Source organism: Leucoraja erinacea, chromosome 14 (assembly GCF_028641065.1).
Source record: "Leucoraja erinacea ecotype New England chromosome 14, Leri_hhj_1, whole genome shotgun sequence".
In the NCBI taxonomy this organism is placed as follows: Eukaryota; Metazoa; Chordata; class Chondrichthyes; order Rajiformes; family Rajidae; genus Leucoraja; species Leucoraja erinaceus.
In genome coordinates this window covers 5,522,308-5,548,031 of record NC_073390.1, presented here as the reverse complement: position 1 = coordinate 5,548,031, position 25,724 = coordinate 5,522,308, and the positions used below count along the sequence as shown (strand labels likewise).

Here is a 25,724-nt window from a genome sequence, read left to right as displayed (position 1 = left end):
TGTCTATTTTTCTGCAATGATCATTTTCTTGAACTGAGCGGCATAACCCTAAACTTCCCTCGGCAACTGAACACTGTGGACCACCACATGCATTACCATGGTCTTTGTTTTCTTTCTCATTTCAACTTCTGTAAGTTGTGTATGATTTATGTTTCTGTGTGTTTTCTATGTACCTGTGATGCTGCTATAATCAAGATTTTCATTGTATCTGTACCTCACTGAACTGTAGAAATGACAGTCAACTCAACTTGATTTATTTTGAAATTCCAAAGCAAGATGGAAATTCATGCCTCGTCTCCAAAGTAATATTAACCTATGATCTGGACTTCACTGTTTCAATGATTTACTGCTGCAACCACTTTTTTCACATAAACCTCCGAAAGAATGTTCAGCAGATCACTTTCCATTTGCTGTAATTAAAATCAGTTTTAAAAATTAGGATAAATCTACTACCTAAAGTGGTTGTTTAATATATTTGAGCAAATGTTTGTTACCGAATATATAATCAACCAATACAATAGTAACTAACCACCAAAGGACTTAACTTTGTGAAACCAGAAATATTTTGACACATTCTCCTAGGGTCTCCACCTTGTCGTGGTGGAGAGACTAGCGGTGCCTATGATCCTCCGAGCTAAACCATCTGCAGCTATGTTCCTAGCAGGGTCACCCATGGCAGGCAGGTCAAGGGGGGGGTGCCTGACATGTGTGGGCCAAGCATCACAACAACTAAGAATGCTGAAGTAGGTGAGACTCCCATCCATTGTGGAGTCTATGCCCTTGGACCTGGGCCTGGCTTTGCCAAGGACTTTGTGCTGGCCATCCATGCATCACTCTCCCCATGTTAAATTGTCATGCACAGTGTCCACCAAGAAGGACATATCATCTCAAGACCCAACAGGAGGACAATCCAACTCCACTTTGATGGATCTCTGATGATAATTCTGACACCTTTTCAAAACAGTAACCGTTCATTCCAAAATCTTCATTCTGCAGCTCCATCTCTGGACAAAACTAATTTCAACTGATATGATTGATTGGCAGGAAACAAAGAGTACGGATTAACGAGTCCCTTTCAGAATAGCAGGCAGTGACGAGTGGGGTACCACAAGGCTCGGTGCTGGGACCGCAGCTATTTACAATATACATCAATGATTTAGATGAAGGGATTAAAAGTAACATTAGAAAAATTGCAGATGACACAAAGCTGGGTGGCAGTGTGAAGTGGATGCTACGAGGATGCAGGGTGACTCGGACAGGTTGGGTGAGTGGGCAGATGCATGGCAGATGCAGTTTAATGTGAATAAATGCGAGGTTATCCACTTTGGTGGCAAAAACAGGAAGGCAGATTATTATCTGGATGGTGTCAGGTTGGGAAAAAGGGATTAGGGGGTCCTTGTTCATCAGTCAATGAAAGTAAGCATGCAGGTACAGCAAGCAATGAAGAAAGCTAATGGCATGTTGGCCTTCATAACAAAAGGCGTCGAAGCAAAGAAGTCCTTCTGCAGTTGTACAGGGCCCTAATGAGACCACACCTGGGGTATTGTGTGCAGCTTTGATCTCCAAATTTGAGGAAAGATATTCTTGCTATTACAATTACAATTACTATTTATTTGTTGTCATTTGAACCTCATTGAGGTTCAAACGAAATTTGGTTTCTGCAGTCATACACACAAGAAAAAGAACCAAGACACAACACAACTTACACAAACATCCATCACAGTGAATCTCCTCCTCACTGTGATGGAAGGCAAAGTCTTATCTCTCCCCTGCACTCCTCATTTTCCTCCCGATGTCAGAGTCAAAGCCCCCGGCGGGCGATGGTATGTGTCCCGCGGCCATTAAAGCCGTGCCGGGTGATGCAAGTCCACGCTCTGGGTCTTGATGTTGGAGCCCCCGGCGGGAGGTAGCAAGTCCCGCGGCCATTTAAAGCTGCGCCGGGTGATGTAAGGCCCCGCTCCCGGTCATTCTCAACCCCGCAACTCGGGCGAGAGAAGTCGCCATTGCGGAAGCCGCGAAAAACGGTCTTCCTGCAGGGACCCGCAGGCTCCCGGTGTTACTGTCCACCAGACCTGCGGTGGAGCCTCCGAATCTCCGGAGTCGGGCCGCAGCAGTTCGCCACCACAGCTCCTCCCGCTCTGAACTCGGCCAGCTCCGCGATGGTGGGTAAGTCCGCAGCTCCGCGACTGGAGCCCCAGGTCGTTCCGGTTGGAGGCCGCTCTACGGTGCTAGGCCCCAACGACAACGGAGACCCGACAGAGAAAAGGTCGGGTTCTCCGTGCAGGGGAAAGATTTTAAAAGTTCCCCACCCCGCCCTCACACACATACCCAGTTAAAAAAAAAAGCACTTTAAACTACATTCAAACGAGACAAAAAATAACAAAACCAAAGACGGACTGCAGAGGCCGTTGCGATTGAGGGGGTGCAGGTAGGTTCACAAGGTTAATTCCCGGGATGGCGGGACTGTCATATGTTGATAGAATGGAGTGGCTGGGCTTGTATACTCTGGAATTTAGAAGGATGACAGGGTATATTATTTAAACATAAAAGATTATTAAGGGATTGGACACACTAGAGGCAGGAGATATGTTCCCGATGTTGAGGAAATCCAGAACCAGGGGCCACAGTTTAAGAATTAGGGGTAGGCCATTTAGAACTGATATGAGGAAAAACGTTTTCACCCAGAGAGTTGTGAATCTGTCGAATTCTCTGCCTCAGAAGGGAGTGGAGGCCAATTCTCTGGATGCTTTCAAGAGAGAGTTAGATGGAGCTCTTAAAGATAGCGGAGTCAGGGGATATGGCGGGAAGGCAGGAACGGGATACTGATTGTGGATGATCAGCCATGATCATATTGAATGGCGGTGCTGGCTTGAAGGGCCGAATGGCCTAGTCCTGCACCTATTGTCTATTGACTGAGATGTACTTCTACATTAATTACATTAAATAGCTGTCATTTCGAAGTACCTGTGGCTTCATTTGTGTTTCTTTCCTTCTTTACTGATCCAGTCTGGCCTTTGTCTTGGGCTTTCTTAAAGGAACTATTGGCGTTTTTTTTGTTGTTTGCCTGAAAAATAACCAAAATTCAGAAGAGAAACAAGTTAAGGCTCTCTTCAGGCACACTGCTATTAAATCCTCCTATTAAATCGGAACAAGTTACCGACAATTTAGTTTCACTATCATTGCAACATGATCAGTGTTCAAAGTCATTAGTTATGAAGATTATAGCATATTCCAGCACGACCCCACATGGAGTTTAATGTGGAAATCTAGTAATTGATGCCCTGTAACTCACATACACACTTGGGGAAATATATGATTTTATTGAAGCCAATTAACTAACAAACCTGTACGTCATTGGAGTGTGGGAGGAAACCTGGAGAAAACCCACCCAGGTCACGGGGAGAACGTACAAACTTTCAACTCTGCACAGACAGCACCCCTAGTCAGGATCAAACCCAGGTCTCTGGCGCTGTAAGGCAGCAACTCTACTGCTGTGCCCCAATGACTGTTGTGCATTTTGTAGATGATACCTAATAAAGTAATGATATGTTAGAGTGGAATTAATGATATGGTAGTGAATGGCTACTAAACAAGTGGACTCAACCAGATCCTGATGTGTCTTATTAATGTCAAAAGGCAAATCATTTGCTCCATAATATCCAGCTTCTGACCCGTTTTTGAAGACACTATATTTATGTGAGCTTCTGGTCATGCTGAGCCACGGGAGATCAGGTTAGTTAATGCGGACCGAGCGGAGGTGTTCGGCGAAACTATCGCCAAGCCTACTCTTGGTCTCACCAATGTATATAAGCTGACATCTAGAGCGGTGGATGCAATAGATGAGGTTGGAGGAGGTGCAGGTGAACCTCTGTCGCACCTGGAACGAGTGCTTGGGTCCTTGAATGGAGTCGAGGGAGGAGGTAAAGCGACAAGTGTACCATTTTTTGCGGCTGCAAGGGAAAGTGCCCGGGGAGGGGGTGGTACGGGTGGGAAGGGAAGAATTGACCAGAGAGTTACGGAGGGAGCGGTCTTTGCAGAAAGCAGACGGGGGGGGAGATGGGAAGATGTGGCGAGTGGTGGGGTCACGTTGGAGGTGGCGAAAATGATGGAGGACTATTTGTTGTATGTGACAGCTAGAAGGGTGGAAGGCGAGGACTAGGTGGACTCTGCCCTTGTTACGAGTGGGGTGATGGGGAGAGAGAGCAGTGTTACGGGGTATTGAAGAGACCCTGGTGCGAGCCTCATCTATAGTGGGGGAGGGGAACCCCTGTTCCCTGAAGAATGAGGACATTTCCGATGCCCTGGTGTGGAACACCTCATCCTGGGAGCAGATGCGGCGTAGACGGAGGAGTTGGGAGTAGGGGATGGAGTCCTTTCAGGAAGCAGGGTGAGAAGAAGTGTAGTCTAGATAGCCATGGGAGTCAGTGGGTTTATAGTGGATGTCGGTCAGAAGTCTATCACCTGAGATGGAGATAGTGAGGTCAAGAAATGGTAAGGAAGTGTCAGAAATGGTCCAGGTGTATTTGAGTGCCGGATGGAAGTTGGTGGTGAAATGGATGAAGTCAGTGAGTTGTGTGTGGGTGCAGGAGGTAGCACCAATGCAGTCGTCGATGTAGCGGAGGTAGAGGTCGGGGATGGGGGCCTGATACGTCTCGAACAAGGATTGTTCGACGTACCCTACAAAGAGGCAGGCATAGCTAGGGCCCATGCGCGTGCCCATAGCTAAGCCTTGTATTTGGAGGAAATGGGAGGAGTCAAACGAAAAGTTATTAAGGGTAAGGACCAGCTCCGCTGGGCGGAGGAGAGTATCTGTCGACGGGGATTGGTTGGTTCTCCAGTCGAGGAAGAAACGGAGGGCTTTGAGACCCTCCTGGTGAGGGATGGAGGTATAGAGTGACTGGACTGAATGGCAGTGCTGGCTCGAAGGGCCAAATGGCCAACTCCTGCAGCTATTGTCTATTGTCCATGGTGAAGATGAGGGGATGGGGGCCTAGAGAACGGAAGTCCCGGAGACGACGGAGAGTGGCTGAGGTGTCTTGAACATAGGTAGGGAGGGATAGGAAGGGAAGCATTTAAAGGTCAGCAAAAAATAACTAAGAGATTAATTAAGACGGGGAAAATAGACTATGAAAGGAATTTAGCGAACAACATAAAAACTAATAGTAAGAGTTTTTATAGCTATATAAAAAGAAAAAGGGTGGCTAAGGTGAACGTTGGTCCATTGGAGGGTGAGACTGGAGAGTTGTTGGTGGGGAACATGGAAATGGCAAAGGCATTAAACGAGTATTTTGTATCAGTCTTCACCATAGAAGACACAAAAAATATTCCAACGCTGGATAAACAGGGGGCAGTAGGAATGGAGGAGCTAAATACTATTAAGATCACCAAGGAGGTGGTATTAGGGAAATTAATGAGACTGATGGACCTGGGTTTTTATCCGGTTTTTTGCCTCCCCCAGGAGATCACGAGGTTCTTGGGGTGGAGAGGGGTGATAGAGGTATAAAGGGGAGGGTAGTGTCTTGTGTTCTGTGTCTTGTGTCTACTGTTTGTGGTAAGTGTGTCTGTTTAGTGTTCAGCCATGAGCGAATGGCGGTGTGGGCTCGACGGACCTGGTGGTCTACTCTCGCACCTACTTTCTATGTTTCTATGTTTCTATGATGGAGTCAAGGTATGTGGAAATAAGTTTGGTAGGGCACGAACAGGCAGAGACACAATGGGTCTACCAGGACAGTCAGGTTTGTGGATTTTGGGGAGAAGGTAAAATCGGGCCATGCGGGGTTGGGGAATGATGAGGTTGGAGGCTTGGAGGGGGGGGCAGGTAGCCGGAGTGGATGAAGTCAGTGATGGTGCTCGAGATAGTGGCCTGGTGCTCATCTGTGGGATCTAGATCCAGGAATAAGTAGGCGGAGGTGTCTGAGAGTTGGCACGGAGCCTCAGCCTCGAGGAGATTAACGCAGATATAGGTAGGTTTTCTTCTATTCTGCTACAGCTTATCTCAAATGTTGAATGCTGGGAATGATTTATCACTGTAGTGGATAGGTTTGTTTGCTTGAAATCTTGTCAAATTTACCGCATGTTATCTTCTTTCAGCCACAGATTTATTTTCAATTTGTCTGGCTTGAGGGATTTATTCTCACATGTAAACACATCGATCTTAATTTATTTCCTAAATATGATGCATTATAACATTATGTACCACATTACCATACTCTCCTCAAATTAGTCAAGTTATGATCACTGTATCTTCCATCAACATTAGAATCTGCAAGATAACTTATTTATGGTACAATAAATAAAGAGATCCTGTACACATATTACGCTCTATTAGGTGATACTATACAATTACCTCAGTATGCGGAGTGTCTCCCAACTGTAGATTATTGAACATTGCTGCATAATCCCCATTCAAGATCATTAACTCTTCATGAGAACCTCTCTCGGTTATACAGCCATCTTTCATTAACACCACTTCATCACAGTTGACCAAATACTGCTCAAAATAGGCAAACAGTCAATCAGTTTATTTTTGCATTTTACATTTCACTTCACATTCTTTGAACAATCTTCTTTGCAACAATGTTTTAGAGTGCAAAAGTATAATACCATATAGGTCTGTCAACACAATGCTATCAGAACTATCAGAAACCATCTTTGCAAAATAAAATAACAGAAATTTACCAGTGTTGGTAAGTTTACCCTTGAAGTGTAAAACAAACATGTTCTGTTTTCTTGCCTTCCACCTCCATTTGGCCCAAGGTACAATTTTCACGTGACAAGCACCATCACTATACTGCAATACATATTCTTGAAAACAAACTTTTCTAATTAACATGCAAACTATATTTTAATGTTAATTTACCATTTTTGAAGACTGATTAATATAGTAGATAACTTTCCACTGTAAATTTTCACCCACTAAACTAATTTTGGCCATGACATAACAGTGGGATTTGATGGGAAAAAAATGGGCTCAACACGCACTTAAAAATAAATGAACAACTGGCAGCCTTATCAGGAAGAAAACGCCTATTTAAAAAAAAAACCCATCAAAGTTAAAGCTAAAAGGGAAAGAAATGTTACAAAAAACAATAATACATTGTCAATTATATCAGAATTAACCAAATAAGGAAGCCGCTTCAGTGAAGGTTTAACTGTTATATTACATTGCTAATCATCAACATTTGTCCAGACTGCTCGCATAAACAAGTACAAAATGGGAATTCAGTTGAAAAGACTTACATTTCAAGTCAGCTTCCAGCCATCAAGTTTCTGTCAGTGTGGGCAATCAAGGAAAAACTGCAATGCTTAACAATAGCAAGCAGTATGTTTTTAAGTCACTACTCTGCAAATTGTATGAAGTTGAACCTGGCATTTAAGAATGTCACTGGTCCAAATATTAGGTGCTACACGAATTAAGTAAGTCTTATTTTACATATTTCTGAAGGAATTAGCTGTAGCAGGAGATAAAGAAAGATGCACTTTATCATTTAACCAAAGGCACAAGTCCAAAGAAGAAATGTATAATAACAAAGGTACTTTTCTAAAAATATAAGCTCATTTTCCAGTTCACGCCAACTAATTGATATTATTTCTTAAATCACTAAGTAACAGAATGCTTCTTGGGTATAATATCCTTCCAAAATTTTACTTTCTTGATGCAGAAGATCCAAATGATTCGAAACAGTGGGTATTTTGGTGTTCAGCAACATTCATTGTGGATATCAGTTACCTGAAGAAAATCTAGCTCCATTACACTACATCTAGGCTTGCAAAGTTTAACCACATATTTGAAAGTACAACAGTCCATGGCCATTTTATATGCTGAAAATAATTATCTAAGGACTTTTTGTCCATTTTCTCCATTCTTTGAAAATATTGAGACAAATTATATAACAATGATCACATTTTAAAAATATCTTTACTGCAACCAATGTTGTTGGGGAAAACAATTCTGCTAATGAAATAACATTTGGTAGTGTCTCCTGGCATTCTTATATGAAAAATCCCATACCAGGCTTTTTGGATTAATTGTTAAGAATAAATGGTTATTCTCATCCCCCAGTAGAGATGGCGAATGTCTAGTTCAAACTTAAATTACTATTGCGTTTCAATTGCCATTCTTTTCATTGTAATGTCCTTCTGTGTCTTCTCTGGTTTCTCTTCAATATCAAACATATGCTTTTCATTCAATGAATGTCCCTAGCATGCTCAACCTCCCAAAATAAAATTATATTCCTGTGTTTTAAGAGTAATTCCCCCTATTGCTTAATTATCAACTAACCGCTAATGCCTAATGAACAACCTACTTGATCTTTGTTTCTATTTTTTTTTGGTAAACATTTGCGAAATAGTAAATAGATAAAAGTAAGCAGCATTGTTGTACTCAGTGAAAATCACACTGTTAAAATATTAATCTTCAATTAATCCAGTAGTAACAATCAGAAAGGGAAATTTTAAGTTCCAAGTGCCGGATTTGAAAATTAAATTTTCAGTAAATATACATACATATCCATAATTCAACGCACCTGAAGTTGGTGGGTGATAAAGAGAACAGTCTTCAAATTCAGTTGCTTTTTAATTACATTATTAAAGATGTGATTTCCAACATGAGCATCTAATGCACTGAGTGGATCATCCAAGATATAGATACTTCTGTCACTGTATAAAGCACGTGCCAAACTTAACCTCTGGCGTTGTCCTCCACTCAAGTTAGCCCCTCGTTCGCCTACCTGTGTATCAGCAAATGGAGGAAAGCTATTAGGATTAGGTTTTTTTACATTATCTTTCAATTCTGAGACAGCTGTTTGGGGTGACGCAAGAGATTGCAGATGCTGGAATCTGGAGCAACAAACTATCTGAGAACTTCAAGTTTGGGATAGGGGTGACGTCCTTAAAAATGAACTTTTCAAGTCAAATACTTCATAAGCTGCCAAACAAAATGTGTTCTGTTTTCAATTTCAGATTACCTGCACCAGCAGATTGTTTGATCTTCAAGTAACTCTGCAGTGAAACACAATACAGTTACAGTAAATTAAAACAGCACTTTTCATACCTGTGTCATATCTCCATTAGGCAATGTTGCAAGATCGGGCCTTAGGCAACACACAGCAAGAACATTATTATATCTGTGTTGAAATAGAGGACAAATTTAACATTGTTAAATAAGTCACAGCTTTAAAAACATTTCAGATCTTCCCAAAAATGGTTGTTCCATATTCACCAATAAATTGGCACAAATATTAACAAATATTACATTTATTAAGAGGGCTAATTGAACAAGCACTTTGTGAATTACTGTATACAAAATTCAGTGGAATTATAGGATAAGTATATATATACTATAGGATAAGTTACAATATTTCATTACTTTCTTGCATCGTTTAAAGGTAACTTTTTCTAGCTCATGACTGGTCATCCAATTATTGATGTTATCTGCAAAGTACATGGAAATCTTAGCTTTATTTTCCTGCTAAGAGAAAATAGAAATCCACCTTCTGAAAAAGCAAAATACTGCAGTTGTTCCAAATCCTAAATGAAACAAAAATTGCTGGTAATACTTAGCAGGCGAGGTGACATTTGTGGAGAGTGCCAATACTTGACAGTTTACTATTCTCTCTCGACAGATGTTGCCTGACCTGCTAAGTGTTTCCAGCATTTTCTGTTTGCTCATTCTGGGCTATCTCCAGGCTGATTTTTGGGGAAACTATTGTCTGCTGGAACTTTGATTTCACTATCTGGTCTGCTGCCTGTCCTTTGCTTTTTAGCCCTGCCGCCAGGAAAATTTCACTGTGCTATCAGACAGATCTTATTTACTTGCTTATTCGCATTCGACTCTGCTTTATGGCCCATTCTACAAAATGCCAGTTGTTCTTCCGAAATGAGCCAACTCTCACCATCTCCATTCATCCCTCTTCCGGTGTGTTTTATCCATTTTTGACACTTACAGTGATGGAACTATTTATCAACCTGCATAGCCTCACAATGACTCACTGTTCTCTGCTCTCCATGTTTTATGGAAAACATCCAGCATCTAAGTAATCATCTCAGTTTGTTCCTGGAGTCACTGAGGCTCAACAATCTCTAAACCTTTACATTGGCTAAATGGTACTCAGAATTAATTCCAACCATGAATTTCATTCCACATGGGGCTTTACTTTCAACTTTGGATTTCCACCCTATGTTCAATTTACAAATTGATCCAATTACCTGGATCACTCATCCATTTTCACTCCAATCTACATGCAAACATTGGACTTCCACCTCCGTTGCTTTTGTTTCATAACATATCACTTCTCTGCTCCTATCTCTTTCACTTGGTCATGGCTTCATTTATTTCTTTCTTGTTGGATGCCTTGCACAATCCACTCATCCTCACCACACAGATCTGTGCTTGAAAGGCAACAGAGTAAACTGCTGTTTTTATTCCTCTTCCTAACCATTCTGACATGCAGATTTAATGGGGAGACAATAGTTTCAACTCACTCCAGTAAGTGCATATTATGGGCTCAACCAGTTGACCATCAAATGCTATCACCCTCTGTCCAGATTGGCTACCAGGAATACATTTGAATATCTCCTTAACATCTGGATCTTGCAGATTCCACGTACTATCAATGCCTTCAAGGTGATGGTGTGCTCATCATTAAATCTCACCTCCATTACATCTAATGCTCCGATGACACCTCAATTTTTCTGTGAAAACCACTGCTTTCCATCAATGCCCAAATCCTCAGCAGCTATTTCCCTGTGTGAAAGCTAGGATCTTTCACATTTAGACACTGGCTGGAGTAGCTCAGCTGGTCAGGCAGTATCTCTGTAGAACATGATAGGTGACACTTTGAGTTGTGACCCATTTTTAGACTGATTATGAGGGGGGGGGGGGGGGGGGGGGGGGGAGCTGGAAGCAATGTCCTTTCATCTCTAGCCGTTGTCCAACCATCTGCTTATCAAACACCCTCTCGCCTGTGTTCACCTGTCAACTTCCATACTTTGTCCTGCGCCTCCTCTCTTTCAGCCTTCCTCCCCTTCTCCAGGGATGAAGGCCTGACCTGCTGAGCTACTCCATCAATTTGTGTCTTTTTGTAAACTGGCATCTGCAGTTCCTCGTTTCAGCTATTTCACATTGTTGGATTCTGCACCAAGTAAGTTGCACATTCTTAGGCTATATTACTACTGACAGAGTGCAATTATGGTGCAGCTTTAAATTTGTAGAGACCTCATTGCACAAGAGCATCATAAGATAAAATATCCAGAGAGGGTGCAGAGCGAGGAACAGGGAAGAAGGTATTGGAGTGAAATTGGAGAGAGAGAAAAAGGATACACAGATATTTTTAAAAAGCATGATGTCTTTCCAGAGTATGCCGACTTGCTGTTCCCACATTGGCCCTCCTTCATCTTGGAGTCTAGTGGTGTGGTCCACTGACTGCAGATGCAGAGGCCCCAACCCCAAGTTACCCTGGCAGCCAATAATACTGGGCAGAATGGCAGGCCTGGTGCTTTTCCACTGTGAAGCCTGTTGGTTTTAATAGCATTTATGTGTCAATGCTAATCAAATATTAGCATTGACTTTTGCACAGTTGCAACCATAACAACTGATTATATATAGCAATTTCTGCATTTAGCCAATTGATACAATACGAAATACTTCAATTTGACTAACAATTTCCTTATTAATTCCAAAATTGTTACCTTTCTTCAATGTATGCGCAGTTAAACAGAATATTCTCTCTAATTGTGGCACTCTGAATCCATGCTTGTTGAGCCACGTAGGCAAAATTTCCATCAACTGCAATACTTCCTTCCATCAGGGTCATCTGGATAATCAATGAAAGAGCATATTTTCAAAGGTGATGTCAAAGTGAAGGAGTAAGTAAAGACACATCTCATTCTTTTCCCCTGGTTTCTTTACCATTCCTGAAGTAGCTATAAAGAACATGAGAAATCCATTTCCAAAATGGTATTGATACTTTTCAAAACCAATCACACCACAATTTTTCATACTTGCTAAAATTTAAAATCGCGGCACTTAGTTTAGGATTATTATTGTCAGATGTACCACGGTCCAGTGAAAAGCTTTGTTTTGCAAGCTGCCCAAACAGTTCAGATATACCATACAATCAGTTCAAACTGGGGTCAAGGAAGGAGCATTCACGTCGCTCTTTCCACCACTACGCACAAGAAGCTCAATAAATGCAAGACGCCATTGTATGCAGATGCCGAGAAGTGTGTTCAGCTCTGGCTGAACAATTTCTAATCTTGTTATGTGGGCTCGATAAGAAGTTCAAACTCGAGTACAATAGATAGTGCAAAGGGTAGATAGAGAATATAGTTCTCAGCATTGTAGCGCATCAGTTCCTTGGACATAGTCCACTGCCTTCAATGGGTGGAGGTGAATCAAATAGTACCCTAGCTTATGCAAGGTTCATTCAGAAGCCTGATAATGGAGGGGGAAAAAGCTGTTCCTGGGACAGTGGTGTGAACTTTCAAGCTGCTGTATCTTCTGCAGAGGGGGGAGCAGGGAAAAGGAGGAATGACCAGGGTGGGACAAGTCTTTGATTACTGTATAGGAAGGAACTGCAGATGCAGGTTTACACCGAAGATAAACATAAAATGATGGATTAACTCAGCGGGACAGGCAGCATCTCTGGATAGAAAGAATGAGTGACGTTTGGGGTCGAGATGTCGTCAGCCTGAAGAAAGGTCTCAACCCGAAATGTCATCCATTCCTTCTATTCAAAGATGATGCCTGTCCCGCTCCAGCATTTTGTGTCTATCTTAAGTCTTTGATTACGTTGGCTGCTTTTCCAAGGCAGCGTGAAGAGTAGATGGAGTCACTGGTGGAGAGTCTGGTTTGTGTAATGCACTGGGTACATCTACAACTCACTGTGCAATTCACCAGCATTAACTAACTCCAATGATTTCTGGAAATGCTAATTGTAGCTCCTAGTTTCTCTGAGCTATTTCTCCGAGATCTATTAACAATTAGACAGGAAATTCAAGCTTTTCTCATCCCACTCCTCCTACTTTCTCCAGCCACACAATTTACAATGTTTCTATCCCCGAGCTTCACTCTTCACACCTGTTGTCACCTCTGGCCTGTGACCTACAATCTGCCTATCAAAGAAAAACCTTTGCCCGTGTTCAAGTATTAAAAGCCATGCTTTGTCCTGCTCCTCCTCTCTTCTAGCTTTATTTATCCAACCCCCCCCCCCCCCACTCAAATCAGTTTGAAGAAGGGTCCTGATCCTTCAATGTCATACATCCATGTTCTCCAGTGAAGCTGGCTGACCCACTGAGTTACTCCAGCACTTTAACATGTATATCAATATCTTTTCTTGAATACAGCTACAAGAACTGCATCATATTTCAGTTTTTGCAGAAATGTTTTGACATGTCAATTCCAGAATTGCCATCTCACACTACCTAGATACTTTCAAAGGGTTAATCTACAATCATATCATCCTTACTCGGTGCCACCACCCAATTTGTCTTGGTCTATATCCATTGATAATACTTTCACATTATGTATGTTTGTATTTATTATCTGATTGATTTTTTTTCTCATTGCCATCTGACTGTCCTGGTCCTCTGCATCATCACTAATTTATTACTCTTGTAACCCCATCACCACCACCCCCCAAGAGAACTAGATACTTTCTAGTTACTCTAACTAGGCCCCTTATAATTTTATACAATAGAAATAAAATTGAACACTCTTTACTCTCCCTACACCAACGACTGCACCACCACCGACTCCTCTGTTAAGCTTCATGTTTGCGGACGACACAACCCTGATTGGACTGATCCAGGATGGGGAGGAATTTGCCTACAGACAGGAAGTGACACAGCTGGCATCCTGGTGCCTTTGCAACAACCTGGAGCTCAATGCTCTTCAGACAGTGGAATTGAAAGTAGACTTTAGGAGAGCTCCCCCTCCTCTCCTCTCACTCACCAGCCACATCTGTGGTGTCTTTTAAGTTCCTTGGAACCATCATCTCCAAGGATCTGGAACATCTGTGGAATCTAAGTTCCTTTACACCCCAGTGTATGAACATTAACTTCTACAATTTCAGGTAGTCCTTGCTTCCTCCATCCTTCCCCTCCCCCCCACAGCCCACTGTCTCCGCCTCTTCCTTTCTTCTTTCGGCCCCCCCACCCCCACATCAGTCTGAAGCAGGGTCTCGACCCGAAACGTCACCTATTCCTTCACTCCATAGATGCTGCCTCACCCGCTGAGTTTCTCAATCATTTTTGTCTATCTCCAAGGACCTTAAATGGGGAGCCACCATCGACCAGTCAAAAAGGCACAATAGAGGATGTACCTCCTGCGGCAGCTGAGGAAACACAATCTGCCACAGGTAATGATGATCCAATTCTATACTGCCATCGTAGAGTCTGTCCTCACCTTCTCCATCATAGTTTGATTTGGCCCAGCCACCAAGCACGATACCAGAGGCTGCAGCGAATCGTTCGATCAGCTGAGCAAGTTGTTGGCTGCAACCTTGACAAACTGTGCACTGCAAGGGCCAGGAAACGAGCGGGTAAGATCATCACTGACCCCTCACTCTGGCCACAAACTCATTGAATCACTTCCCTCTGGAAGGCGACGCCGAATTGTCAAAGCCGCCACAGCCAGACATAAAAAGCTTTTTTTCCACGAGCAGTAGCTGTAATCATCAACCAAACGTCTGTAGCCTCATTTTGCTCTGGTATTTTATTTCATTCACATGTTTAAACTATAATACAATACAATACAATACAATACAATTTATTTGTGTCATTTGAACCTCATTGAGGTTCAAACAAAATTTGGTTTCTGCAGTCATACACACAAGAAAAAGAACCAAGACACAACACAATTTACACAAACATCCATCACAGTGAATCTCCTCCTCACTGTGATGGAAGGCAAAGTCTTATCTCTCCCCTGCACTCCTCATTCTCCTCCCGATGTCAGAGTCAAAGCCCCCGGCGGGCGACGGTAAGTGTCCCGCGGCCATTAAAGCCGCGCTGGGCGATGCAAGGCCGCGCTCCGGGTCTTGATGTTGGAGCCCCCGACGGGCGCTAGCAAGTCCCGTGGCCATTTAAAGCCGCGCTGGGCGATGTAAGGCCCCGCTCTAGGTAATGTTTTATTCTTAATGTTTCATGTTCTATTTTTAATTGTTTACTGTATGTCGTGTTGTTAATAGCGAGTGGAGCACCAAGGCAAATTCCTTGCATGTGTGCATACTTGACCAACTTATTCATTCGTTCATTCAGGTCTTCTCTCACCCTCCTCCATTCATAAAAAACAGCTAAGTACAATTTTAAAGTAATCAACAAACTGATTGTTATCATGTACTTTCTGTGTTCTACCATAGATAAATATGATCTATCCAAAAACAAAAATACCTCAGCTGTATCCACCTATCACTTGCCAGATTTTGTCCTGCCCCTCCTCTCTTCCAGCTTTCTTCCCTCTCTCCCCACCACAATCAGTCTGAAGAAGGATCCCGACCCAAAACGTCACCTATCCATGTTCTCCAGAAATGCTGCCTGACCCACTGAGTTACTCCAGCATGTTGTTTCTAAATATGGTCTGCAATGTTTTTGAAACTCCAGCTCTTCTCAGATTGAATAGTTTAGTTTGGACTCTTATCAAGTATTTGAGCTAACTTTTGAAAGAATTGCCATAAGCTTAAGAATGACTTGGATAACTTCAAAGTCTGCTGAATTTTCCATGTTGCCTTTGTACTTTAGACGTTTAATTAGATCCCTTTAATTGCCCGAACCATGGTGAATGATAGTTCAATAACAGTGCAAATGAAGTGGAGTGGGATCTAAGTGGTGATTAAACACTCCTGTAATATTCAGACACCCTGTGGTCTTAGAGGGAAGGGAGCAAATGGGAGCCGAGAGGGAGAGAAAGCTGAAACTTGATAGAAATCAGAAACCAGCACAGTTGACTGTGGCTGTTCAATTGCTAAACTCACCATTGACCCAGTAGTGGAGCAGCAACATGGAAAAAATGGATTTGGATGCATTTTACACCCAGTCCTCAGAGTACTGAGAACATGTGGATAAACAGCAACTCAATTCATTTGACTCCAAGGGAAAAGGCAAGTGCAAACACTTTCATTTCGATGCTTTTAATTATATACTGGAGTTTCAACATGCTTTTAGTCATTTGATTTTTTATGTTATTATTCAAATCCATTTGACTAGTTTCTAAATTAGTCTGATTTTCAGAGAAATTTAATAATGTATGAAGCCTTTGTCAGCCAGCATATTATCAAAGATTATCACCACTCAAAGCCACCCATGGTACACCAGTCATTGAAAGTAGGCATGCAGGTGCAGCAGGCAGTGAAGAAAGTGAATGGTATGTTAGCATTCATAGCAAAAAGATTTGAGTATAGGAGCAGAGAGGTTCTACTGCAGTTGTACAGGGTCTTGGTGAGACCACACCTGGAGTATTGCGTACAATTTTGGTCTCCTAATCTGAGGAAAGACATTCTTGCCGTAGAGGAAGTACAGAGAAGGTTCACCAGACTGATTCCTGGGATGTCAGGACTTTCATATGAAGAAAGAATGGATAGACTCGGCTTGTACTCGCTAGAATTTAGAACATTGAGGAGGGATCTTATAGAAACTTACAAAATTCTTAAGGGGTTGGACAGGCTAGATGCAGAAAGATTGTTCCCGATGTTGGCGAAGTTCAGAACAAGGGGTCATAGGGGGAAGTCTTTTAGGACCGAGATGAGAAAAATATTTTTCACACAGAGAGTGGTGAATCTGTGGCATTCTCTGCCACAGAAGGTAGTTGAGGCCAATTCATTGGCTATATTTAAGAGGGAGTTAGATGTGGCCCTTGTGGCTAAAGGGATCAGGGGGTATTGAGAGAAGGCAGGTACAGGATACTGAGTTGGATGATCAACCATGATCATATTGAATGGTGGTGCAGGCTCGGAGGGCCGAATGGCCTACTCCTGCACCTATTTTCTATGTTTTTCCACTTCACCAGATGCCTATTGAATGCAGGGAAAGTGGGGATGGGGTGGAGGTCAATTCATCCAGCACCAAGCATCTGCAGAAAATCCACACAAGCAGGTGAGTGACAACCAAGGGCAGCACAGTGGCACAGTGGTAGAGTTGCTGCCTTACAGCGCTTGCAGCACCGGACTCCCGGGTTCAATCCCTACTACTGGTGCTGTCTGTATGGAGTTTGTACATTCACCCCGTGACCACATGGGTTTTCTCCGAGATCTTCGGTTTCCTCCCCACACTCCAAAGACGTACAATTTTGTAGGTAAATTGGCTTGGTATAAGTGTAAATAGTCACTAGTGTGTGTAGGTTAATGTGCAGGGATCGCTGGTCGGTGCGGACTCGGTGGGCTGTAGAACCTGTTTCCGCACTGTATCTCTAAACTAAACTAAAGTCTGGGCAACAGGCTGGGTCCAGAATGATGTGGCTCAATACTTACATATCTATGTTTCTAACGCAACCCACCCAAGTCGCACCAGCTTCTCGCTCACACCTAGCAAACAGCTAACAATGGCCTGTTTCCTTTATCATCGTTACTTTTTGCATATCTTTTATTCATTTCTTCTATAGCTCTCTTCGTCTATATCTCTTGTTTCCCTTTCAACTGATTCTAGTCCAAAGAAGGGTCTCAACCTGAAACGTCACTCATTCCTTCTCTCCAGAGATGCTGCTTGTCCCGCTGAGTTTCTCCAGCATTGTCTATTTCTGATCTGTAATTATCACTCATTTAAATCGACATGAAGCATTAGAAGAGCAATTATGAAAATTAAATTATATATTTCACTTTCAATGATCCAGGATTAAAATGTTTACTCTCATGCTAAAATGTTTATGAAAATTAAATTGTATATTTTGCTTAGTTATTCAGAATTAAAATGATAATGAAAATCAAGTTTTATAAACGTGATTTTGCTTTATAAGACAACGTCAAGGAAATAAATAAAGTGGTTAAATAAATAACCTTTAAGAAAAAAGTGTTATAATTCTACCGATTGCAAACATTTTATTGATTATAAAAACTTGAAAATACACTACCTGGCCTAAAACAGCAGAAATCAGGGACGTTTTGCCAGATCCCACGCTGCCACAGATTCCAACAAGCTTCCCCTGTCAAAAATTGCATTGATCAGTTTGGCATCTACACAATGAAAATTTGTCAAGAGGGTTTGCAAAATCAGTTTAAACAAATTACAAAAAAGCCACATTTATCGTATTGGTTGTTCAAACTATAAGCTTTACAAGTTGGTATATTTGATAAAACTATAACTATTAATAGATCAAGTGGGACCCGTTGGGTCCTGTCCCCCAATGGGGGGGGGGGGGGGGTGCGAGCAGCATCACAGGGGAGGGAGGGGGGGCAGAGAGCGAGGGGGGCAGAGGGGGGGGGGGGGGGGGGGGGGGCAGAGAGGGAGGGGGGGAGAGGGAGGGGGGGGGAGGGGGGGGGGGGCAGAGAGGGGGGGGGCAGAGCGGGGGGGGGCAGAGAGGGAGGGGGCAGAGGGGGGGGGGGCAGAGAGGGAGGAGGCAGAGAGGGGGGGGGCAGAGAGGGAGGAGGGGCAGGCAGAGGGGAGGAGGGGGGCAGAGAGGGAGGGGGGGGCAGAGAGGGAGGGGGGGGGAGAGGGGGGGGGGGCAGGGAGGGGGGGGGGGGGGGGGTAGAGACTCCACCCGATCTCCCTCCTTCTCATTTCCCTCATCCTCCCATTCCCTGCCCCGGCACCTACCCAGGTCGTAGAGCAGCTCCAGGGCACTGGAACTCGGCCTGGTTCTCGTACTCGGGTCGGCCATGGCTGTAGATTGCAGCCGTCAGCTCGGCCGCCACTTAGGCTGCAGTCCAGGCCCCGACTTCATCTCCGGGCTGGTCCCTAACCCAGGCTGGTCCTTGGTTCCACGAGTGTCTTCTTTCTCGGCTCCGATCACGGCACCATCTCGAGCCCCGGGCTCGGCCCTCACTCCAGCACCAGGCCCAGACCCGAGCGAGACCGCAGACCCGGGCGGGAGGGGACTCGAGGACTGCGACTGGGCCACGTCTTGTGGTGGTGGTTTCCAGAACATCCAAGCATGGCGCCCCCCCTCCCTACTGCGAAGAGCCGGAGAGTCGAGTCCTGCCTTGCGAATGCATTGTGACATCATTCAGATTTGTTTTTGGGCTGTTTTTAAAACTTTAAACGATTAAAAACTTCGGAAATATAGGTGGGGATGCGACGAGATTATGTTTATCGTCTCGACGGGAGAAATGTGTGAAAATGGGAAGGCTGTGGCCTAGCTTTTGGAAGAAAATGGGAATTAACCAGATATTGACACACACACACACACACACGCACACACGTGACAAAGAGTTTTAGTACTATATAGATAGTTTAAAACTTTGGCTATTTAACATATGTGGACACCTATCATTTCTTGTGACAATTGTATTTTTCTTACCTTTTCAATGCTAAGATTGATCTTGTGCAGTGCCCTCTGTAGTCTTGGATTGCTCAAAGAAATGTCCTTCTCATCTGGGCTGGGCTGTTCATCATTGTTTGTTAGAAGACATCCATTCTGCTCAGTTAAAGGACCATTTTGTTCATTCTGTTGAATTTTCTTTGTTTCTTTTTTCCCTTTAAATTCACGTTTGTCCTTTTTCAGTTTGGGCGTCATCTTAGGTGAGGACTGAACACTGGAGTTTGGGGAGTCCCAAGCCAGAGTAGCATTCTGCAGTTCTATGGCAATTTGGGAACGTTCTGGCTTTTTTCTTATGATGTGAAATTCTTCCATTAGAAATAAACTCTAAACAGGTTGAGGAGGTGTAAAGTTATGACACCTAGGCAATGCACAATAAGCCAATGGCACAGGCAGCAATACACAGCAGCAGGTTAAAGGAAGTGATGCTGAAAACCAGATGCAGCTCATTAGGAGCAACTAACTCCATTACACCCTAGCAAGATTCAAACAGATGGAACATCATTAAAAAGGTGTGCTTATCTACTTTTTCCATTGTAATAGAACATTTAATACATTTAACTGCACTTAATGTTTTGATGTGTCTATTTAACTGCACTTAATGTGTCTACTTACGATATAGGTAAAATTAGCACATATTAGACGGAGAAAGATGTGTTGGGATCAAATGCAAGAATTATTTATTTCCAAGTTAAAGGTCACTGAATGATTTACATAATTATATGCACTAGTCTGAGCATGTGTGAGAATGAGTACAGCTCATATGCATAGATTACATGGATATTATCACACTTAATAAATTAACCACACTGTCCTAGTGGATACAAATACCTATTTTAGGTCAATCCTCCTTGTGTTGTATTCCACTTACTATATGGGGTATTTTCAAAAAAGATCTGACAACTCAAAACCAGGCATCCACAAAATATTGTTGACTCTCAACAGTAACAGAAATGTACTAGAAGGAACTGCACATGCTGGTTTAAACCAAAGATAAGACACAAAAAGCTGGAGTAACTCAGCAGGACAGGCAGCATCTCTGGAGAGAAGGAATGGGTGATGTTTCGGGTCAAGACTCTTCTTCAGACCATTTACCTCCGTTTACCATTATCGTTAATCTCTTGTATCAACCCTGGTTCAATGGGTAGTGCAGGAGGGCATGATGAGAGTTAAACCGTGCAGACCCAAAAACAATGAGGTTTCAGCCTCATGCACCTGTAATACAGGATTATGTGCATTCTAAACCACAAAATCATCAAGCAGTAGGCAGAGCTAAGGGATCTCACAACCATCAAATCAGATTGACATTTTGCAATCCCACTACACCAAGCCATCAATTGTGGTGGACAATTGAACAGTTAACAAAAAGAGGCAGCTCCAAGAACATCCCCACCCTCGACAATGGCAAATGCCAGCATGCAAGTGTGATAGAAACCACATTCAGCCAGAAGTGCCAAATAAATTATCCATCTTAACCAGTTCCTGGAAAACCATCATGGAGGCCAATCTTTAACCAATTCAATTTACTCTACATCATTTAAAAAAAAAGGCAAAGAACATTAGATACTGAAAGGGGTATGGGTCTAGACAACATCTCAGCCAAAATACTGCAGATACCAGCTCTACAATTAGCTCTCCGTGCTAAACTGCTCGAGTACATTTACAACACTGGCATCTACTGGTCATTATGGAAAATTGCCCTGTTCACAAAAAGTGGACAATTCCAAACCAAGTAATTACTGTCAATCTACTCTTCTCAACAAAAGTGATTTCAACCAGTGAAGAATGTTCTCATTAATTTCAATTATACCTCAACTTCCTGATGTCTCAACATCAAATGTTGTCATGATATAATTTGCAATCACTCATTTACCACCTCTGAAATTCAGCTCTCTCATTATCATTTGGATCAAGACTGTAATTAAGTTTAAAGCATAGTGATCTTGACAGAACTCCAAAGGTATATCAATGAGTATCTTCAAACCACTGTCTGAGGATGTCCTCCATGACACTGTTGATGACGGAGACAGATTGATGAGATGGTAACTGGTGAAATTAAATTCATCCTGCTTTTTGTGGCCAAACTTGAGCAATTTTGCATATGGTCAGGGGGATGCCACTATTTTGGTTGCACCAAGGCTGGTGGTGAGACTAGTTCTGGAACAGCTTGGCTACAGAACCTGGTAATTCCAGACTACAGCCTTTGCTGCATCCACTGTATTTAGTTATTTCTTTATATCATGTGGACTGATGGGCATTAGCCAGTGATGGGGCAGGAAAATCAGGAAACAGAATTGCATTAACCACCTAACACTCTTGATTGCTGGCGGTTGCAAACTGCTCAACCTTTTCTTCGTACTCTAGCATGGCGTTTCCTTCTCATGTTAATGGTTTAGCTGGTCACCAAAACTCACAACCAGATATGACAAGACTGCATGATCATCTGACCCAATGAATTGGGATCGCATAGTTGTCTAGTGTATGCTGCTTTAGGCATACTATTCTGCATTTGTCATTGAACCAAGGTCAATCCCCAGTAATAGTGCAGTATACGATGCCTGATAACACATTGGTCTGAATTTAATTCTGATATATTGTAGTAATTCACCGAAGCCTAGTTTTGAGGAGGTCCAAAAGACTGCAGATGCTGGAATCGTGAGTAAAATATTGAACTGCACGAAGGATTCAGTCGGTCAGACAGCGTCTGTATAGAACTTTGAAAGCACGCACCACCAGACTCAGGAACAACTTCTTCTCCAATGTTATCATTCTTCTGAACCGTCCTTTCATAAACTAGGCTACTGCTGATTCCCCTCTATCCCAATTGTGGACACTGCACTTTGTCTCAAGAACAGGTGCACTGCAATGCTGAGAACTATATTCTGCACTCATTAACTTCCTCTTTGTTCTACCTATTGTGCTGGAATTTGATATGGTTGTATTTATATTTGGGATTATCTATCTGATTGTATAGAATGCAAAACAAACGCTTTTCCCCTTGTGACAGCGGTAAACCTAAATGTGTAGAGGGAAGTGAACAGACATTTCTTGATGAATGTCTTGAAGAAAGGTCATGACCAAACACTTTGTCTCTACATTTCAATCCACAGATGCTGCTGAACCCACTAAAGCCCCCATCAGTTTGTTTTTTGTCCTAGTTTTGAGGAGCTCGATCCATCCTGAATCTGTCCTGTTTAACATAGTGGTGGTAGCACATGGCAAGAGAGCTTTATTAATGTGACGATGGAATATGATCTTCACAAGGACTTCACAAGGTGGTTATTCCCAACACTTAAGATCCTCTTAATTTGCAGCAGAAACATTGATTAAAAGGTCCAGTAGATTTATCTTTCACATTGGTACCCCCATCATCTCTGTCAAATCCTATCAAGCAGCAATGTAATTTAGATTTTTGGTAAGTCTGTCAGTCGGGGTACTAACCAACAACCTTTTATAAGGGACATTTGATTAAGAAGTGTTTAATATTAAATGATTCTCAAAATATTGAACCTTAACAATTTGATTTAAAATAACAAATTGGTTTTCTAATACTGCAGTAATCTTAGACAAATTTAAATATCTATAACCATCATCCTTCAAAATAGTACAAATGATGAGGAAAAACTATTTTAAACATGTTCTGATCCGAAAATGCCAAATGCTACAAATATAACTCTTTTTAACACAATGATTCAAATTTATAGAAACTTTACTTTACTTTGAGACATTAGAGATACAACGCGGAAACAGGCCCTCTGGCCCACCGAGTCCACATTGACCAGCGATCGCCCCCATGCACTAGCACTATCCTACACACTGTGGACAATTTACAATTTTCACCGAAGCCAATCAACCTACAAACCTCTGGAATGTGGAGGAAACTAGGGCACCTGGAGAAAACCCAAGTGGTCACAGAAGGAACATACCACATACAAACTCAAACGTACCACATACAAACTCCGTACATACTGCACCAAATGTCAGGATTGAACACAGGTGTCTGGAGCTGTAAGGCAGCAACTCTACCATTGTGCCACCCAAAAAAAACAAAAACATTCCAATACATATAATCTTCACAAAAATTAGATCATTTGTGATGCACTTAAACCTATTCTTTTTGCTCCAAATGAGAAAAAGTAAAGTATCAAAGATCTGATCAACGGAACTTATTACCATTTTGGTGTCATATTAAAAAAAAAAATTCTAAGAGCTTTAATAAAATTCCACGATGAACGTTAGTTTCACACAAAATAATCAGCAGGAAGTTGCTGTATAAATGCAATCAACTGATCTATCATATTTCCAAATGTTGAAATGTTTATTCCTGGATTAACTGACCTAAATCTGCTTAATCCTTGACTGTGGCTAACAGTTTGACTGACACAGATTCCTCATTACACTTCATTCCTTTGGGGTGGAAGAGTGCATGTGACTGACCTTTATGAACCATAATGACACTTGTTCAAAATAAATATTCTATTGTGTTAATACTGCAATTGCCAGAGCCAGGAATTTGGCTGCAGAATGTATTCCACCCAAATAGAAACTCTTACATGCACCTACACCTCGCAACTAAAACCTGAGTGAGCTCTGCATTTTGTAGAAGTATTTGGCATCATTTGTCTACTTTCAACCTAGTGTGTAGGGATATAAATCGTCTCTGTGACTCTGAATTGAAGTTGAAATGTTATTATCAATATCCTAACACACCATAGATGAAGGAAGCATTCGATCCTTTAAGTTGTCCTTTAATTTGACATTTATTCCAAATTGCAGTTGACAACTAGGATTTGAAATATTCAGGGGTCCAAAAAACATTGATAATATGGTGCATTGAACATTGGGATGTCAATGTTGCATAAAATTTACTATCATTTTAACAATCCTTTCCAAAATTCTCTATGTGGGTTTAGAGCTGGCTGAATACATTATTGTTGGCCTTTGAGGTTAAGTCAAAAATGTAACATTCAACAGGTGGAAACTTGTCACTGTTATTTTGTAGGAAATTGGCTTAGTTATATCGCAATGTAAAAAGACAAAGGTGCAGTTTCAGTACTTGTATTTTTAACTGGCTAAATACAGTCTACTACTTAGAGCATGAATTCTAGTCAAAAGTCCCCAGCTTTACAATGGACAAAATAGTAAATCTTGGAAATAGATGTGTAGCACATTTAACAACTTACTAGAGAGAGTATTTTCTTTAATAATCAATTCAGATTCAGGAATATCTTGACTAGCATATAAAATAATATTTAGAGTCATTAGAGGGAAACAATAGACAATAGACTACATGTGCAGGAGTAAGCCGTTTGAGCCAGCACCGCCATTCACTGTGATCATGGCTGATCATCCACAATCTATGCGCCTTTCCTGTCTTCTCCCCATATCCCTTGACTCCACTATCTTTAAGAGTTCCATTTAAAACCTCCATTCCACCTAGCTGACAATAATCATCAAGCACCCCTTATAGTACTCATTTTTTTTTAAATTCTCTGCACATTGCATCAACTTCTCTCAGTCTATTCACCAACAGTATTTTCTGACAGGATAGTTAGCATGTAAGACAGCACAAACACAAATTATATGCATGCAAAATTCAATTCTAGAAATCTGGTTCGCGCTGATAGTTGTACTCCAAATTGAATCCACATTTAACAAATCATTTCAATCAACCCTTCATTTTTATTGATTTTGTTTTTTAATTTTCAATAGCAAAGTAGATGTTGATATAGTGGAACAGTTATTCCAATTGTCACATTGGGTTTAATCAAAAGCAACTTAATTTTTGTGCAAAATGCCACATATTGATGAAGAACAACTTACTTTGAATCTATCCACCGCCACCGATCCCTCAGAAAGTGATCTCACGGAGAATGGAGTGACTTTAAGGGAAAAAGTCATAGCATTGAAAACAGTCACCACAGTAAAAGCCTGAAATTAAAAAAATTATAGCAAAAAAGCTGAAAATACAAACATCACATTAACAGAGCTTTAAATATCTAAATTAAAAAGACACAAATATTTTGAGCCAGGAAGTCTTGGTTAAAAATTAAAAGCTAACTTCCATCCACCTTTCATAGTATCATGAAGTCAAAAGTTTCAAGCCACTAACCATATTGCTGGCAGATATGTGTCTAGCATTTATTATTCATCTGGAATATTGCTAATGTTATAGAATAATATATAGATTCAGGCATTAACATCTGAATAAACCAACCAGCATCATCGACATACACTGGTAGACAATTTTTCTTAACAATAA

General features: G+C 41.9%; 1 protein-coding gene across 8 annotated transcripts in view; it reads right to left on the bottom strand.

Annotated features, from left to right (window-relative positions):
• abcc5 (ATP-binding cassette, sub-family C (CFTR/MRP), member 5) overlaps positions 1-25,724 on the bottom strand; it is a 101,015-nt gene that overhangs the window by 30,708 nt on the left and 44,583 nt on the right. For 6 of the 8 annotated variants that reach the window (XM_055645405.1, XM_055645407.1, XM_055645406.1 and 3 more), the window contains exons 10-17: positions 25,286-25,393; positions 19,445-19,789; positions 18,059-18,130; positions 11,689-11,813; positions 9,053-9,125; positions 8,526-8,729; positions 6,347-6,490; positions 2,965-3,064 (exon numbers count right to left, since the gene is read on the bottom strand). In XM_055645405.1, the coding sequence (XP_055501380.1) occupies positions 2,965-3,064; positions 6,347-6,490; positions 8,526-8,729; positions 9,053-9,125; positions 11,689-11,813; positions 18,059-18,130; positions 19,445-19,789; positions 25,286-25,393 (1,171 nt within the window). Of the gene's footprint in view, positions 1-2,964; positions 3,065-6,346; positions 6,491-8,525; positions 8,730-9,052; positions 9,126-11,688; positions 11,814-18,058; positions 18,131-19,444; positions 19,938-25,285; positions 25,394-25,724 lie in introns of those variants that run through there. The other 2 variants (XM_055645409.1, XM_055645411.1) reach the window with 2 other exon arrangements.